The sequence below is a fragment of the Haemorhous mexicanus genome, chromosome 3 (genome assembly GCF_027477595.1).
Source record: "Haemorhous mexicanus isolate bHaeMex1 chromosome 3, bHaeMex1.pri, whole genome shotgun sequence".
NCBI lineage: Eukaryota > Metazoa > Chordata > Aves > Passeriformes > Fringillidae > Haemorhous > Haemorhous mexicanus.
In genome coordinates, this window is record NC_082343.1 from 12,284,534 (window position 1) to 12,303,466 (window position 18,933).

Genomic DNA, 18,933 nt, shown 5'->3' on the forward strand with positions numbered 1-18,933 from the left:
GCTCCCGTCCTCCACGCACCCCAAATCCCGCCGGCCCTCAGGGCTCCCGTCCCCTCACACACCCCAAATCCCGCCGGCCCTCAGGGCTCCCGTCCCCCCACACACCCCAAACCCCGCCGGCCCTCAGGGCTCCCGTCCCCCCACACAGCCCAAACCCCGCCGGCCCTCAGGGCTCCAGTCCCCTCACACACCCCAAACCCCGCTGGCCCTCAGGGCTCCTGTCCTCCCACACAGCCCCAACCCGCCGGTTCTGGGGCACGTCGTGCTAAAGGCAGACCCTAAAACTCAGGGCGAGCCGCCACTGTGCGGTCTGGGCTCCAAGGTGCAGCCTGGAGCATCGGCCTGCGAGCACAGGATTTACCTGGAGAGCCGCAGGTGTTCCCTGGTTTGGGAATGCACCTAGGAGAGCTGGCTGCAAATGCGTGTCGTTTTTGCTCTAATAAACCCTGAAGTCGTGATTACCTCCTAAACAGGGAGAGCTGAAGCTAAGCGTTGCAGTTAAGCAGCAGCAATCTGGTACAACTACTCAATTATTGCTTACATTTGCAGCAATCTGTTCATATGTTAATGCAGAGATCTACTAATTTAGCAGTTACTAATCTGGAAAAATGTTCATTAATGTCATATGTGCAGGAGAATATATACTTAGGTCTTTATGCACCTTCGGTCGGTGTTGCCCTGAGGCTTCTGAGAACCTAGAAATATAATCTCTTTTTTGTTTCATTTTCCTTTGTTTTTCATTTTTTAGGTAGCTATGTCGTTATAGTGCTGCTTGGCTTGTGAAAAGGAGACTCACCCATTAAGCTTTAATTTTTAAGGCTTACACATCCTGAAAAATGAAAATATTTTAATGAAAATACTGTCAGACCTTAATTAAATAGCCAGACTAACACCTACAAAATAGAAGAAGCAACACCCTTAATAAGCTGTGTTTTCACAAGTGAGACAAATGCAATTTGCTATTGAAGTAATTTTTCTCTGCAAGAAAATATGTTTAATGACACTGCTTAAGTCTTGAATTAAACAGCAGTTGCATATTCAGCTGTTCTGTATGCCCTCCATCATTGTGAGGAAAAGGCAAGCCATGTTGCTTTGCTTACAGAATAACTTAAATAATAAACCATATTTTTTCCTAAAGCACAGTGCTCATTTGAAACTGCCTGGGCCAGTGCATACCAAAAGTGTCCTTATTCTTCTACTGACTTTTTTTCCTGTCATGTTAGCAGAGATAGCAGGAAGGAGCTGCAGCCTTGAGGCTCTTGCTGGGCCCTGAAGGTCGCAGATGGGGATGCTGCAGCTGGCTGCCACCTCCTCGTCAGGCAGCCAGACCTGGCCCAGAGCCATCGCCCTGCCTGTACCCTGTACAGGGCTTCTAGAAAGGTGCAAGTGCAGGGAGAAGATTCATAAATGAGCTCCCTGTTTTCTACCTCCCTCTGTTTATCTTGGGGTTTACAAATTGCCTTAGAATCAGAGCAGTTTGTACACCTAACTTCAGCAAGAAGGAGAGCTGGGGAGTTTGGTACCAAAGGACTGCTCAGCTGTCTCAGAAGGTGGTCAGGTGACTTTGCCTATGTCCACAGGAAAATTTGCAGACCAAAGCAAATTATCCTTACTTGAGGTGGACAAGCATGTGTCTGTATTTGCATTCCCACAAGGCACTGTGGGCATCCCCCATCTGTTGTAAATGATACCCTCTGGATTGTGAATAATTGTCCTGGCCTGTCACCAGGTCATGTCAGCTCCCTTCATGCTGGGACAGAAGATAAACCTGCTTATAGTACACAGAAATCACTGGGGATAAAATAGGAATGGGAATACAGCTTTCCAAGCTGCACAGGGAGGTTGCAGAGGGTACTTCCTGCTAACCAAGACACTTGTGTTTTCATCTGTGGACTAGCAACACATCTTATATAATTTCTTTTACAAATTCCTAGGGAAGGTGTCTTTCATCCAAGCGCTCTCAGCTGAACAGCGTGAGAAAGCCTGGTATGCACAGAAAAAACACAGTCATTTCTGAACAAGGGGGAAAATATAAAATATCTGGGACTAGCATTACTCATACTGGCTGGCTAGCTTTGATGTGGTGAGCTTAAACTACTATGCATGTCCTGCCAGCAGTGTTGTCATTTTCATGCTTATGGAAGTTTTTAACATTTAACCCCACTTTTAAGAGAAGAAACTGAGGCACAGACCCACCAAATATCTTGCCCAAGCTCACAGATGGCACCCAGGAGCAGCATTGGGGTTTCATCAGTCTTGGTTCAGCTTTCAGTCCAGCTGTCCCCATTGTAGTCTCTTTAAGAGCTCACCAGAGTTTTAGAAAAGAAAATATTAGCATGCTGTTCAAACCCTCCTGATTTTTCAGGGGTTTCATCTGCCTTTGGGATAGTGCTGCTTAAGGGCACCTCAAACATTCGTTTACTACACAGGTTTTAATTTGTAATTATTTATACTCCTTTTGGTACATGATGTCTAGAGAAGATTTATTTTTGGATGATAAGCCTTTATTAATCATTAAAAAAAAAGTTACCATTTTCAAATGTCTTCCCTCTAAGAAATGGAGAACCCTCAGCACCCTCAGATGCTTGGTGATGAATGCCCTCTCCTGTTTAAATCCAGCATTGCTGCTAGAGAGGAACACAGCCACACAACTGCAGGGCTGCAAAATTCTTTCTCAAGGCATATTATACAAACACCATCTTGCCTTTTCTTTCCAAGTAAAGGCAATCATTCTTAGGAGGAACTGGCTGCAGAATCCAGGCAGTCCTCATGGAGATAACATGACATGAGCAGAGGTGTAATTTCATTTTAAAGATATCCTCTAATGTGTTCCCTTTGTTTTCAGCTGTTGACTCATAGATATATGGCACTCCAGCCTCATAATCAATTTTATTAACAGTGTGATTTTGTTACAAGCTCCATCATTTCCCTCGGAGTTCTGAGACAGATAATACTGCGACCTGTGATTTCTTCCTTTTTCATTTATCATGTGTGACTCCTGTTTCTTCAAGAGCCTCTCTTTTTTTTTTACCTGATTTAAGCCACTTTATCAGAACTATAGTAAGAGCTCTCCCTTAATTCAATGTAATGACAAATTTTCAGGACATCGGGTGGTTTATGAAGGGCTCTGACCTGTACAAACTGCTATATAAAAATGGCAGTCTGATGGATTGAATGTACTGAATAGTACTGTATATCTCAACTCCTCAATAAGCCCAAACAGTTGTGTAGTATCAGTAAGCCTAACTAAGGATGAAACAAGCCTTTCCTCTCCTAAATACTCACCCTTATACATATGCCTTATGTGGACAGAAAGCCTCAAAGGGAAACAGCAGCCACCTGGGGTGGGGCGGGGTCATTTCACTGGGCTTTTTCTTTTCCATCACACTCCTGCTGGTGTCAGGCTCAGTGCTCAGCCCCTGTGCTGATAGCCTCTCCTTTGCTATCTGCTTTCTTTCCCTGGATATGATGTACAGATGTGTATTTTTTCACAGAGAGACCCCAACCTCCTCACCTGTATCCTAAGAAAAGCCACAGTCCAGCTCCCTCCTCTTTTGTCCACTGTCTTTGCCTTCATGGCTCTTTAAGTCCCTTGCCTGCCATCTGGTTTTACCCTTCTTCATCAGTGGATGAAATCTCACCTGTCTGTAATTGCCACTCATCTGCTCCTGGCTCCAGTGGGGAGGGATTATCTTACAGGGGGTGCAGAACCACACAGAGGCAGGGTGCAGTGGGAGAATAAATGCCAGAAACATCAGTTCTGCTTATTTGAATTGGCTGCTGGAAGTTCATTGTTGAGCAGATGCTTGCAGAAGTCCAGCAGTTTTAGTGTGAAGTTAAATAAGAGCAGAGCAGCATGTTTTGGTCAAGGCCAGTTTGCTCTGCCTAACTTTGCATTTGGTAATTTCAAAAGGAATAAAGCTGAGTGACTGCATCAGGCCTTTGCACCAGCAGTGGAATTTGCAACACCAAGCAACCACTAAAATCACCCAGCAAGTGACTTTGAGAGACAGGCTGAAGCACAGCTAAGCAGTCAGGCTGTCCTTCTTACTGCCTCATTAATACCAATTTAACTCTGCTAAAGAATAACTCAGATGTATGGAGACTAACCTTCATTGTCATACTGGCTGTGGGAAGCATTTATATGAGGACCCCAGTATTTGCTAAAGGTCATATTCCTGAGCTTCCTTTTCTGAGAAAACAAGGAGGGGCTCCTGCTGTCCTAATACACAGCTGTACACACCATTCTATTTTTGGTTTTTTTCTTTTCAGCTCCACTTTTGAGTAGACCTACCCAGAGCAGATTTTCTGCACTCTCATTTTGACATTATAATCACATAATTAGCATCAAAGATACTCAGTAATGGATTTACATGGAGGGAGCTAAAACAGCCTTTTCCTGTTTCTGTGCAGGCAGTGGTTGGTTGCCTCCATTTCAGATGAAGTCTCATCTAAATCCCGGTGTCATTACTTCCATTTAGACAGTGACACCTGCTCCATGCTACAGATGACACATGAAGGTCCCTTCCCAGATGGCAGTCCAAGAAGGTTACAGTGGTAGCTCACCTCTGGATATCACCAGGCTAATGCCTAAATTCTTGCTTTAAATCCTCCCTTCTTCACTGCTGGGTTTGTTTGATATTTTCATTGCATTCCTTACAGCACTGACCTTGCCATTTCCATGGCATGAGCGAGATTGTCCTGAGGACAGGTCAGCACTGCTGAGAGTGGTGCAGGTGAAAGAGGGATGCTCCAGCCCCTGCAAGTTCTGCTTGGTGCACAATGGCAGGATGCACCTGTATCAAAGCAGGGCCACTCTTGGAGTTCTGGATACTGAGAATTTTAGACTTTCTGTACAGACAGGCTCTGACTCCCAGGAGACCACTGCATTTGACCTGAGGCCATGGAACAAGCTTCCAAAATTGATTGATAGCACTGGGATTACAGGTTTGTAGTTGGTTAGAAGTGTGTAATATCACAGGGTGGAAAATTTGAAGGCACTTCAAGTTTTCTGAAGTTTGGGGTTTTAGAATATTCTAATAAATATGAAGCAGGATGGAGGTTTTAGGGCAGAGACAGGTTCTTCTTTACCTTCTTCCTTCTTCTTCACAGATTTGGTTGGTATTTTGTAACTGGACAGAAAAGTTCGCAGTGTGGAGTTCAAGGGATTAGTTATTGGGTTAAAAGTGAAAATGCTTTAGGTGTCATTTCTTAATTGGATAATTTAGCCTTAAAAGACCTTGTAACAAGAGATAGTTAAGCATTTTGTACCTTGCTAATGAAAGACTGCAGAAGTCACTGCAGTGAGACTGTAACACTGATAAGGAATAATAAACACCTGAGTCTGAACATGAACTATCGTCTCAAGAGCCTTCAGTCGCGACCTCGACAGAGGTAGAAAAAGGAAGCCAAAAACCAGCAGACCCCTACCTGGCCTGGCCCTGCCCTGCTCGGGTGGGGAACCTTCCCTGTGCTCCCCATCAGTCTCACAGCCACCTGCGATGCCTGCAGTGGCTCTGTCATGCTCCCCTGCTCCTTCTCCAGCTGCTTCAGCTCCTCCTCCCCACCCCAGGAGATCATTCACTTCCTTTCCCCACCCGCAGCCATTCCCAACTTTGTTCTCAATACCTTCCCTTGAAGGCGCTTCTCTGCATGGGTTCCCCCGCACTTTTCTGTTCCAGTCCCTTTCCTTGGTAAACTTTTCAACTTGACTTGGAGAGGCATCAGTTCTCCTTAGAGACAGCTCTGTGCAAACACGCTCTGCTTGCTGCCCTCTCCTGCCAGCTCCCGGCTCACTCCCTGCCTCCTCTCTTACCCCCACTGCTGGTCACTCCTCACGCATCTCTTCTACTCCCAGCACATCCCTACTTCCGACGTTTTCCCCTTGGACTTTTATTGCTGGGAATGGAAGTGAAAGTTATTCTCAATTAAACCGAAAAGGCCATCACAGTGCAAAGTCATACTAGATTGTACCCACTCACAACAGAAATACCTAATCACACGGGGATTTGGGATGGCAAAGCAGAATGTTGAGCCAATGCTTTTCTTTTCTTTTTATTAGTGAGGCTTCAGCAGGGAGCATGAGCACCACTTACAACATGTTATGCTTGTTACTGTAAAAAATTACTGGTTGTTTTTGCTAAGGAAAGAATAGACCTATAAAATAGCACATACAAGGTATTGAAAATACTAGGAAGGTGTCCCAAAAAAAAAATGCTTTCATGTTTTTACTTATATTCTAGCAATTTCCCATCTCGTTTTTTTCATGTCCCTGAATCACGTTGTTTGCTGATACTTTTAAACACTGCACAATGTTTAAGCTCTTTAAGGGAACCATACTTTTGCTAGATACCTTCTTTCCATTTGCAGGTGCTCACTGAAGGATAGCACAGCACTGAAGTGAAAATGGATGTTAACTCAATTTCCCTGTGGTTCCCAGAATAGCTGATTGCTTTGCTACAGACACTGCAGCACAGGACAAGTGGCACGGTTATTTTATTCTTTAAGCCCATTCTTTGAATGCTGCCTCATAAACCTCTTGCCTCATTCCCATATTTCCCCACAGAGGTCTCACTGTTTCCCTAGTAACAGAACAGGCTTTGAAATTTGTGAAAGTCTTAAACAGTTGTCACTACATTATATTCAAATACCCCAGAGAGACCAGAGGGAGCACTCAACAGGAAAAACTACATTGTTCTTTGGGTTAGTACTGCTAGGAAATAAAGCAGAAAAGGGTCTGCCATAAATCATTGTGAGAATCCCCCAGAGTGCTGCATCCAGCTCTGGGAGCCCCAACACAAGACGGACACGGAGCTGCTGGAGCGAATTCAGAGTGTGGCCACAGAGGTGCTCAGAGGGCTGGAGAAGCTCTCCTGTGAGGACAGGCTGAGAGAGCTGGGGCTGTTCCCCCTGGAGAAGAAAAAGGTTCCAGGGAGACCTTACAGCACCTAAAGGGGGCTACAAAAAGCTGTGACAAGAGCAATTAGCTAAGATAAGGAAGAATCTTTCAAATTGAAAGAGGGCAGGTATGGATTAGATGTAAGGAAGAAATTCTTTACTGGGAGGGTGGTGAGGCACTGAGTTGCCCAGAGAAGCTGTGGATGCCCCACCCCTGGAAGTGTTCACGGTCGGCTGGGACATTGCACAACCTGATCTAGGGAAAATTGTCCCTATGCAAGGCAGGGGGATTGGAACTGGATGATCTGCAAGGTCCCTTCCGCCCCAAACTGTTCTGTGATAAATGTGATGTAGTGCATCACTGAGCTTTCTGCTACCAGCTTTATCTGATATTCCCCACTCACAGACTAGAACTGTTCTTTCTTATGAGCTGCAATACATGATGATCAAGATCAACCAGTTAATTACAGTAATTGCAAAACTAGCTTGATACATTTCTAGTAAGGCAACAAGAAACTGCTAGTTTGAAATACAGCTTTATTTTTTTAATCAATATGCAATCTACAAAATGTTATTACAAGATTATCAGCATGATCTCTTTGCACTTATACTGACAAAAGACCCAAATAAAATTATAGTTTCCATTAGGAGTAACAGCACTGCTTCAGAGTTATCAAAATTATTGCTAAGAACTACAAACTGCAGCAGTTAGTTACTGTGTTAAGTAACAAAAAGACAAATAAATGCAAAATAGAAGTATGGACACCAATACCGCAGCAAAGAAGTCTGCCAGGTAAAACAAACACAATCAAAAGTAACATGTGAAAACATGTGTTCAGATGTAAAATGCTTTTGGACAATTGATACAGAATCTGGAGGAAAACAAAGCAAGGAGCATAAGGATGACAGTAGCTTGGTATCAAGCTCAATGGAGTGCACCATCATCCTCATTTCTTGAGAGTTTCTACCCACGGGCAACAGAACCATTGTTCCCAATCTCTGCAAAGCTTCAGCTGTGGCATCCAGTAACACCTCTTTTCTTACCCTTTGTGCTCTCTTCTGGTTGGAATAAGCAGGCATTGGAGGTTTCTTACTTACTGACATAAATCATCTACAGACCATTACCACTATTCCTTTCTTCTTATTATTTTTTGCCTCTTTTATTCTTAGAGACTTTGATGCAGATCCCATTTTATCAGTTAAAAGACTTCCAATGACTTCAATGGGTGTTTGAATCCAAAATTACATCAAGTACCATTTACCTGGAGTAATACAATTAGCATGAGAAAGATGAATGCAAAGATAAAGTTTGTCGGTCTCAGCAAATACGACACTTTGTAAGTAAGGCAAACACACTATAAAAATAGTTGTTCTCATTGATTTCTGTTTTAAATACAAAATCTCCTAAACCCTGCTGGTCCTTTGTGAAGGAAACTCAGATAACATCTAAACACTGCCCTGAAGTAAATGTTAGTGAAATGTCAGCATCTTAAGTGACCCAAGCAGTTGGAAGCATTTCAGTGACTGCAGGCGCTCGCTGCGGGAAGCAGAGATCAGACACGTGTGAAACCTGGCTCCTCACAGGATGCCAATACCTCATGGGTTATTTAAAGCTCCACTCCTTCTGCTAGCTGGATACTGCTTATGCATCGCAACAGCTTACACCAACTGTTCCTCATCTCCATTGCCCTTCCCAAAATTACAGTTAGACTACTTGCAGCCGTGATTTCTAAAGAATTCAGAGCCCGTATGCTTACTCAGTATCAGCTGCTGATACTACCAGTAGTAAGGCTAATTTAAAAAAAACTGCAGCTAAAATTCATGTAAAATGTTAGCAATGAGTCTTAAAGTTAAGAATATTTGGTCAGTAAGTTATGCTCAAGCCAACACAGAAGAAAGGAGAAGCCTGGTTATTTCTGGTTTGGCATGTTGCAATATAATAGGAAGTTAGAATTTGATGGCAGGGAAAAAAGTCAGACAACCCAAATTTTCCTTCATTAAACTGCAGCCTATTTTTAAATATTCTGACATCAAGGCATATGAACATCAGTGTGAGACTGAACAGGGCAATTATTCAATCTTAGGCTGCATTAATTGTCAAGTTTAAACTGAAAGCCATGTATTAAACAGAGTAACTTTCTTTCAGTGCAGCAGTATTTCTGTGGAGTTAATTCCCTGTTATCCGGATCCTATTCTGATTAAAGTTAATCACGTTAACTTTAAGTTAATTTGAGTCTTGCAAGCCTCAAATGAAAATCCAGGGGTTTGCGACACAGATAAAGCTGTAGCTTGACCTTTTTATGTTACTGAGTTCGGTAAGTCTGAATGATCATTTGCACCATAACACCTTTATACAACTAGAGTTAATACAACTCTCTAGCAGGAATGGTGACTTGGAAGGTGGTCATTCATTATTTAAGCCACTCACTGCAAACAGTAGCTTGTATCTTGAAGGGTCAACACTATACAGGGTCCTTAAACACATCCTGAGACACAGCAGACACCTGAGAGCACAGCAGCAGCCACAGCTTCTGCAGGACCTGTAACACCACCACTGGGTACCCGGTAACATCACCAGGTAACCAATGCCCAGGAGGTGAGTGCTGTGAATGGAGATCCTAAGATGAAAGAGAGATGGAATGGAGATATTCAGCTTCCTTGTTCTTAAAAACAGAAAAATAGGGGCCAGCTGGGTGAGACAGGCTCTGGAGAGCAACCGCTGTTAATAGGTTTACTGAATTAGCTGTTTAATGCCAATCAAAACAAGTCAGCCCCAGACAAAGGTAACTGCAGGTAATTGCAATGCATTTTTTGCTTCCTCTACCTCACTGAGCAAAGAGGTTAATAAATATTGTAGCTGTAGTACAACCATGGACTTCAGCAAACTGCAGAGCTTGCCATGCTGCCAAGTATAAACACTTTGCCCTGGTGGCAACGCTGTGCCCCTTAGTTCAGCTGAGCAGAATATAAACCAAAATTAAATATTAATAAAACACACCAAACATGACTTGAAGGTGCTAATGGCTTCTCAAGTCAAAACACAGAGGAGGCAACAGCTGAGACATATTTGGATCACTACTATAGTCCAACGCTTTCTTAGATTTATAACAATATAATCTGCTAATAAAAAGGGATATATAGAGAAGCCCAAATACCATAATAGTCTATTTGGGGCTTTGGCAATGCAATACCCATAAAAAACCTGCCCTCAGGACTTACTATAGACTCTATTACCCATTTCATTCTCAGCTTCTGGATGGGGGGAAAAGTTTATTGTGATGAACTAGGTTCATATTATGGTCTTCTGTTTCCTCAGACTGGTAATTTTCTCTGTGTATATCCCACATATTTCTACTTTTGGGGAATACCATTTATCTGTATTTTTACACAGTGTTTATATAAACAGTTACAAGCTAAACAAAATATAAAGTGAGGCAGTGCATTCCTATATTTTTGTTCTCCACTAATTTTAGTTTGAAGTAAGGCTAATTTTAAGAAAACTGCAGCCCCTCTCCCTAAAAAAAAGGGTATCATGAGCATATTTTAAATTTATCATATTGTTTCAGACATAGAATTACAGCCTGCAGAAAATGGCAAAGGGGATAATGGTTGAAGGAAAGTATTAGAACCTTTCCCTAAAGGCCAGTTGTTAGTTGACAATACAATTAATACATTGACATTAGTGATTAGTAGCTCAGGCTGCCTGATGAAGCATCACAGCTTCATGTCTCTTGTGACAGTCCATTCCTGCATCACTTCCCCATGGAAAACACCTTTAGAGCCAGGAGTATGAAAACATCTCCCTTTCCATGCAGGTCTTAAAAGTTACTCAAAGCCACAGCTCCCTGCAGTTTCCATACCAACATCTGGAACTTGCATCCTAAAGGAGACACAGAGCAGCAACCAGTCTTTTCTCCAGCTTGTGGGGGGAAGCCTCCTCTAGTGTAAATTCTCCAAGCCTCATCAGATGAAATGGCCCTGGACTGATTTACACTCACTGAGAATCCACCCCTTATCTCACTTGCTGCAGCAGTGAACAGGAACTGTCTAATGCTGGCACAGAAACTTCAATCACATCTGCCATATGGGGTTTTTTGCCCAGGAGTTTACTTTGAATGAACCTAAAAAGTGCTGAGGAGGGAACAGTTGCAGCCACAGAAGAATAAAGAGTATTATTGCAGAGGACCCTTTTTCCCAATGAAATCACTGAATTTCCCACTCATTAATCAAGGCTCTTGTTGAGAATATTATTTGGACTTGTTCTACTCACATACATCAAGGGGAGCCAAAACATGAGGGACCTTAGTTTTCAGACAGCACTAAAAACTGTAATTGGTCCTTCTGGACCTTACACAGGTGCTGATAGATCATAAGCACTCTGGAAGTTTTTATTACCAAATATTACATGTCCAAGTGACATGAACCTTTTGAGTAGTGCCATTAGGTATCAACAGGGAGTATGAGATCATTCCCCAGTCACAGATACACAACAGGAAAACAATACATTAGAATCAGTCCGTGAAGTGCTCACATCCTGCTGCTCTGACAAGGAGACCTTACTCATACCAGGACTCCCATGACAGGAAGTTTACTTGAATGCAGGCCAGTCCAGTGAGTGCTGATTTGCAGACTCAAACCCATAAGCACAAAAAAAATTCAATGACCATGTTTACCCTAAACTAGGTCACTGCGCTTTTTCTAACAATAGAATTTCCTATGGAAATTGATTCCTACTAATATCCTGTGACAGTGCCTCCTGTCCTCTTTCATTGCATTAGGCAGTTGCCAGCCTTATCTGGGTCTTCTCCATCAAGCCTAATCCACTTCTTTTCAATTTCAACCTGCAGGTAGAAAACAAAAAACAGCAGGTAGAGTTAGCAAATAATTGGACATGGAAAGTGTGAACTGCAGCAAGAGCATGAAAAAAAGCTTTGACACAAAATCAAAATATTTCCAGACCCAACAGATTTCAAAACCACTACTCCCAAAAATAGCTCAAATGAGTTAAAAAAAAAAAAGCTGCATTCACAGTTCTATTTTTCAGTCTCATCTCTGATCAAACAAGGTATTATTATTTAATGATTCTTTTGCTCAAAGTCATTATCAAAAGTACACACAAGATGTGTTTCGAATACAAAGCATATTTGCTTTTCAAATACTGTTTGGGGGAGCAGGGAGGGAGAAGAGGAGGAAAACATGGAAAGCAGAGCTCCGAGAATACCTGACAATTGTAAAAAGCTTTCTGAACCACGTGTTTTTGGGGCTGCAGATCACTCTCTATGCCCAGGGACTTCACTTCTGTTCCTGAGGCACAGGTGTCATGAACAACAAACTGGACAGTAGCAAATGGGTACCAGTCAGATGGTATCTCCTGGTCTGATCCCAGTTCCAGTTTGTAAGACAGGCTGTGTGGATGATCCAAACCTTGGGAAAGAAAAAGAAAACCACCACACCATTAGTGAATTATCTTTTCTTTGTTTAGGTTCATCTCCTAGCAAGAGAGCACAGCTTTACCTTTTATAAACACAGAGCTGTTGTTTGATACAAGGTTATTCTATCTATAATCTTTTGCTATCTGGGCATAAGGTGGCCGCTTGTTCATTTTCTGTCTGCTTCATTACACTTGTCACGGTCATTGCAATTTTACAAATTAATTTACACAAGATTTACCAGATCCTTTCAGCTTCTCATTGAGAGGATATTACAAATGTAGGGCTTTGTTGCTAAATTCAAACTATTTGATGGAATCTCAGTTTTCCCTTAAAAATACATTTCTTACTCTGACAGCAAAATAAAAACAGGAAGGTCCCAGTGTAGTCAAGGCAGAGATGCTGCCCTGTGGCCAATAACCCTCTTTCCAGAGCTCTGTGCTGCAGAAATTTTACTGCAGTGCTTATTTCAAGTACTACAGCTATCTAGCGTACCATCATTTATTATACTATGTCCACAGCAGGAAGATAAAGGTGCAGCTCAGAGTGCTGCTCAAACAAGATACATCCCACCTGCCAGGATAAAGGCTACCTGGAGTCCCTGTCTGCTTTGGAAAAGAACATACCCCATTTCTTCAAAAAAAGGAAAAAAAAAGTCCTGCTAAAATAACCCTGATGTTATAAAACAATGTCATTAAGGCTTTGTGCAGCATATTCTGAATTACTTTAATCATCCTAGGGATGATCCTAAGGATCACTTGCTTCAGCATTTCTTACATGTGGCAATGATAAGGGCAAGCACTTTTCCTGGCACACAGGAACACAGGGTGAAAGCCTGCTTCCCAAAGCAACTGGAGTCAGCAGACTGACTGTGTGTGTGAAAGCAGGATAATACAATTTAATATAATGAAAAGAATCCTCTCCAAATTCTTCAGGGCAAAACGTAGCAATTCTGCATTTCTCCTCCTCTCCAGGATTTTAATCATCAGCATAGACAACTAACTATGCTTTGGCTGCAGGCAGGGAAAAAAAATTTAAAAAAGAAGAAGAAAAAGGATTGCCTGTATTTTGTCAAAGGCAAGCCTGGCAGTGTATATTTGGTTTTCATCCATTACACTGAATGGAATCTTGAAGTTCAGGGGAAAATGTCCCATTCTTTATGCACTGACTTCCCCCAGTGACAGGAATCAATTCCATACCAGAATGAAGGAAATACTGAAGATGGAGTTAACATTAACTGAGCTTTATCCATCCCCTGGGGAAAATCATGCTAATATTCCACATCCACAGGCTCACAGGCATTTTGTAAGGCAAAAATAAATAAAAAAGCTGCATCTCCATTGCTCCTAGGAGCCTTGGGCTGGGTGCCTGTCTGTGCTGCAGGTTTTCCCTGTAACATTACACAGACCTCTGGGCACACCTCAGGAGAGGGTCCTGCAAGGCACTGGAGCACAAAGATCCCCAGTTTGCAAGGAGTGCCATGCCAGGCAGCATATGGCTGAAGTCTCAGGACAATAACACAAAACACAGAGACAAGTACAACTGAAACATCAGGGACTTTATTATGGAAATAGAGGGAACAAAGTCAGAAATAAGGATTACAGCCACCTGCCAATGTCTTGGGAATGAAACCGGAGCACAGAACAAGTGTCAGGAGGAGATGGTGTTCATCACTTGTGTAGCCAGGCACAGGAGATCTCTGCACCTCTGTGATGTGAGCCTTGTCCATGATCTGCTGCTGGTCACCTCTTGCTGTGTCCAAGGCCATTTCTGCTGCACTAAGATTCTCTTGGTCCTCAGTCCCTCTTCCAGACTGCCTGGACATGGTGGAATGAGCCTCTGTTGATGTGGACCTCTCCATCCTTGACTCCTCTATCATCCCAGCAACAGGACACCATGAGGAACATCCTGTTCCAGAGCCACACTGCAAGATGTCATCCCATCTGAACTGTGCTCCTTTTGGCTCCCAGGACCTGCTCCCCTTTCCCATGGTGGTGCCAGGATGCAGCTTGGCAACACATTTATTTGACCTGTTCTTTGTGCTGTTTCCTGGCTTGGGCTGCACAGACTGCACAGTGCCAGCCACAAGTGAAGCATCCTGGGGAGGACAGCAGGAATTGCAGCACCAAGATGCCATGCCATGTCTTGGCCAGGGAAAAGACCAAGCCCTCTGGGGCAGTGGTTAATCTGAGGAAAAAGGGTTTGCTGCTTGTAGTTAATTTGTAGTGGAAGGCAACCAGCATACATCTAAGAGCTTTTGGAGAGCAAATTCAGAATCTTCTTTGGGTTTTTGGAGGGGAGACTTATGAAGAAACAAATAGCAGTGGGACTTGTCTAGAAAATTGTTTTGTCTTCTGAGAAATGGAATCCAGAAAAAAACACTGCTTGGAATTTTCCTGGGCAGATATTGGATGGGAAATGTTGGATAGCAGATGTCCACTGGAGTCCAGGCACAGACGAGCCATACCTCTTGGGCTGTTGCAGAAGGTTTCCATGCTAGACATGGCACAGTTGTGATTCAGGACCATCCAAAGAAACCTCTGGGTTTATATTCCAGCTGACTGACAGCCATGAGGTGGGTCTTGGTGTTGGGATGCAGTGAATTCTGGGATGCTTCCTTTTCCTTAGATGGTAACCTGCAAAGGCAGAGACAACGGGTTTGGGATTTGGATAAGGATAATGCCTTGGGTCCTCTGGAGCAGATTCCATTGGACCTTTTTGCCTATTCCTAAAACACAGGGTTCCCCCAGCCCATCTGTCTCTTGTGCCAACACAATGTCAAAGGGAAGTACTCACCCCTTCACTTGTAGAGTTCTGCCACTGCTGGGCTGTGCTAGGAGCGTAGATCAACTTCTTCCCATCGGCTGTCAGATGACAAAGTGACTGAACAGCATTTTGGAAGACTCTGAACATCCCCCCAGTTTTCACCTAAAACTGAGAAGTTCTTTTCATCTCTGCTCCATGAAGCCACTGCTTCCCAGGCCTTGTGTCACACTGGAGTTAGGATAAGAAAGAGAGGCTGCGTGTAGAAGATCCTTTTGCAAAAGAAACTGTAATGATGAAAAAGCCAGGTGTCGGCCAGAAGGAGAGAAAAGGTGGTGCTGTAGAAAGACTGGTGGGGTGGAGCAGGCACAGTGTGCTAAGGTGACATTTTCAGAGCCCTGACATATTCAAGATGACATATTCAAGCCCAGCTATCCAAAATGTGGCCCATCAGGCTCTGTCCACCTGGACCGATGAAATCAAACCACTCCTGAGAGGCAACCAGAAAAATTGGGGGAGATTACTGAGCTTTTACTATCTAACTTATGAAACAGAAACCCTGCAGTTTAGGTGTCTATGCAACTTGTTAAGATTTCTGTGAATTGAGATATTTTAGTCTGCCCTAATCTGAAAATCTGGCTCTTGTTTCCTAAAAGTATTCCAAACTCTTGCTTTCTGTCTCCAAGGAATACCAATGAAAAAGCCAAAACAAACAAACAAAAGATAGTAGAACAATGAAACTAGATTCCAAATATCATTTAGAATTCATATAGCATTTCAAAAGCAATTAATAATACAACTTTGCACTTATTAACACAATTTGGCCCTTTTTCGCCTGTGTAAGTAGCATTCAAGCAACCTTGATCTGAGAAAGGCTCATGAAGCAAAGCAATTTAAGCCAAAACAATGCACTGGTTATCTTAGTTATGTAACAATTCTAGTTTTGCCAAAATAGGTCCAGTTCTAAAACTCTTACTTTGAACACAAAAACATAAACAATTACTAAGGGCAGATTTACAAACATTAGGGTTGTTAGAAGTCAGTAACTCCTGCAGCTATGTCTAAATGGGTGCATTTCTCCAACCTGCTGGGAGAAGTGCATAGGGAATAGAGGAGTGGGACAGTACCACCACCAAGCACCATCTCACTGTGGTGCCAGTGCCAGAAGGAGGTGGCTGGGCAAGGATGGAGCCCACCTGACAAAGCCATGGCTTTGAGTTCCCACCTGGGCAGTTTAGAAGACAAAAAGAGCAGCACTTAGTGGTTCCTGGGAACCACATCACCTCCCACAGCAAAGTTCATGTACAGATGCTGTGACAAGGCTGCCAGCAGCCACAACCTCCTCAAGCTCCAATTTGCTGTCCTATTTAACACCTGCTTCCTCAGTGGCTCCATAATGCAGAATGAAATAAGAAACAAGCAGCTGAAGAACTGTTACTTTACACAGCAGCTCAGGGATGGAGGATTTGTCCTAGCAGGAAAAATCATAGGGCTCAAATTTACACAGCAAGTGATTAAAGCACTGTGCTTTGCAGTTTAGTCTCTCCCTTGCTCCCTGGGAACTCCCTGGGAAGCAGCTGACACAGCTTCTCCACAGCACTGGCCCCAGTACTGTGCTAAAATCATAACATGTTCTGCATTTCCGCACACTAAGCCCCAGTTTCACAAACATAGACTCAATTTGCAGAAATTTCACTGGATCAGCCCTTCAAACCTATTTTCCTTTTTTCCATTTTTTAAAAAATAATACCAAAATTCTGACTCCAAATACAATATCTGAATAGGCACAGGCAGCTTTTAAAAGTCTGCTGTTTCTTGCAGCTCCTACTGACTTCACTTGGCCAGCACTTTTCCAAGAAACACTTCAGTAGAATCCAGTGGATATTAACATATTTCAATGTCTATAAATGGAGCCACAATATAACCGTAAGCAACCTCTCCTTTTCTTTCTTTTTTTTTTTTTTTTATTTTAAGAACCCTTGGACAAAGGCTTTTTGAAAGCAAAGTCCTCAGCATATTTTTCCGCCTGCGGTAAACACATTATGAAAGTTTACATATTTCTATTAGTTTGACTGTCTCCAGACTCTTGGCAAGCCTTGGGACAACTCTATTTTTAAACTCTTAACTGTGTACAGAGCACTTGATATAGAGGTTTAAAATTTGACTGGGCAGTATTACGACCAAAATGTTTCTTTCAAACGCACGAACATTTCACAGAGACAAATGATTCTGCAGATCTCAGCTAGAGGAATTATTCAAATGTCAGAAGTTTAAGCTACTGGTGGAAAATAATGTAGAGCTGTGGAATGCCTCAGAAAACCCCCAGTTGTTCCTTTCAAATAACTTAAATCTGAAATTAATTGTGCACACCAAATCTTCAGGTGAAAGAACTGCAGGAAATTCGATAGACTTAGAATCTTCTTTAAAATTGCCTAAACTGCTGACTTGATTTCACAGAAGCAAACCTACATTAAATAGCAAAGAATACTAAAAGCTACCTAAACAGTCCTGTAAGCCTTGGGAGAACACATGGGTCATAGCAACATGTTGCAAATCTCTGAAACCTGGAGCACAGGACAGGGATTTTGAAGACCCAAAGAATCTTCTGCCTTCTCATTCTCCATCTCTCCACCACTCCTCTGCCCTCCCTGGCCATTTTTCAGTCTCCCCAGCCCATGCCCTTCACTTCCTCTGTCATTGCTCTTCCCCCACCATTAGTCCTGGCTTAGTAGAAGAATGCCTGAAACTGGGACTTAAGAAGGTAAAATCTTTTCTGGACATTTTAAAGAGGCAGTTAGCCTAGACAGGGTAATACAAGACTAGGACAATCCATCTGTTAGTAACATACACTTACCCCCTTTTTCAAAAGTACAGATTTTACAGATATTTTACATTAAATGCTTTAACAGGTGCCCTTGTCTTACACAGATCCCCAAAGCCTCAGGTACACCTAATGCAAAGGATCAAGCAAAGGATCAAATGCCTTCACTCTACAGAACTTGAAGCAGGATACCATATTCCTCAAGAATTTTTATGCCTTTAGAAATGTACTATATGTCTTTAGAAATGACTAAAAATTGGAATTGTAAACCCAAATATTTATATTTTTTTTCTCTTCAAAAAGTAATATTTTCACCTTTAAATTAAATTACCTACTTCCATCTGTGCAATTAAAAACGTAGCTGTTTGTACTGCTACAGGTTTTCAGTGAGGTACCACCATCAGAAAGAACTTAGAATAAATTGTGAGGCATTTTTTGTCAGTGCAGTTATTGCCATGAATGTCCAATCTCAATGCACAAACCCATGAAAGAGGTAACAGAAACCAGCCTTTGCAAAAGCACAGCACTTCCTACAGCAAATTTAACCACAGCACCTTCTAGTTCTATATCATACCTACCATTTCTTGAAAGATGCTAGAAAGCCAAGACCCAGCAGTGACAATACCACCTTTTCTATTAGCTGTGTGATATTTGGGTAATAAATCATTTTACCAACTTCTGCTTCCCATCCCACCCATTGCCCACCATTGCTGGTACATCAGAAGCATAAACCCTTCCCTCAGCCTTACTACTACAGACTTGAGGTTTACTCTGAATGATCAGCTCTGCTTCCATGATACCACGCACTTGAAATGACTGACAGTACACCTGCCTCCATCAAATAAATTATGAAAACATGGTTTAAAGAAATTGTTATGTCTGTGTTCTCTTTTTTCTAAAAGATTATTCTGGTTTCTACCAACAGCATCCCACAGATAAAAACCCAAACCACGACAGCTGATGGAGGTACACACAAGCAGAAACCCAGTGAAGACACACACCCAAGCCCATAGCACAAGTTAT

The 18,933-nt window shown here is 42.6% G+C and overlaps 1 protein-coding gene and 1 long non-coding RNA gene across 2 annotated transcripts in view; both read right to left on the reverse strand.

Annotated features, from left to right (window-relative positions):
• STON1 (stonin 1) overlaps nt 1-18,933 on the reverse strand; it is a 42,917-nt gene that overhangs the window by 11,889 nt on the left and 12,095 nt on the right. Inside the window, exons 3-4 of the mRNA XM_059843450.1 lie at nt 12,119-12,321; nt 11,671-11,738 (exon numbers count right to left, since the gene is read on the reverse strand). Of these exons, the coding sequence (XP_059699433.1) occupies nt 11,671-11,738; nt 12,119-12,321 (271 nt within the window). The remainder of the gene's footprint in view (nt 1-11,670; nt 11,739-12,118; nt 12,322-18,933) is intronic.
• Nucleotides 13,864-18,931, reverse strand: LOC132324583 (uncharacterized). Its single transcript, XR_009485673.1, has 2 exons — nt 15,123-18,931; nt 13,864-14,962 (listed from the first exon to the last, which is right to left on the reverse strand). It is a non-coding gene; the product is annotated as an uncharacterized LOC132324583 (long non-coding RNA).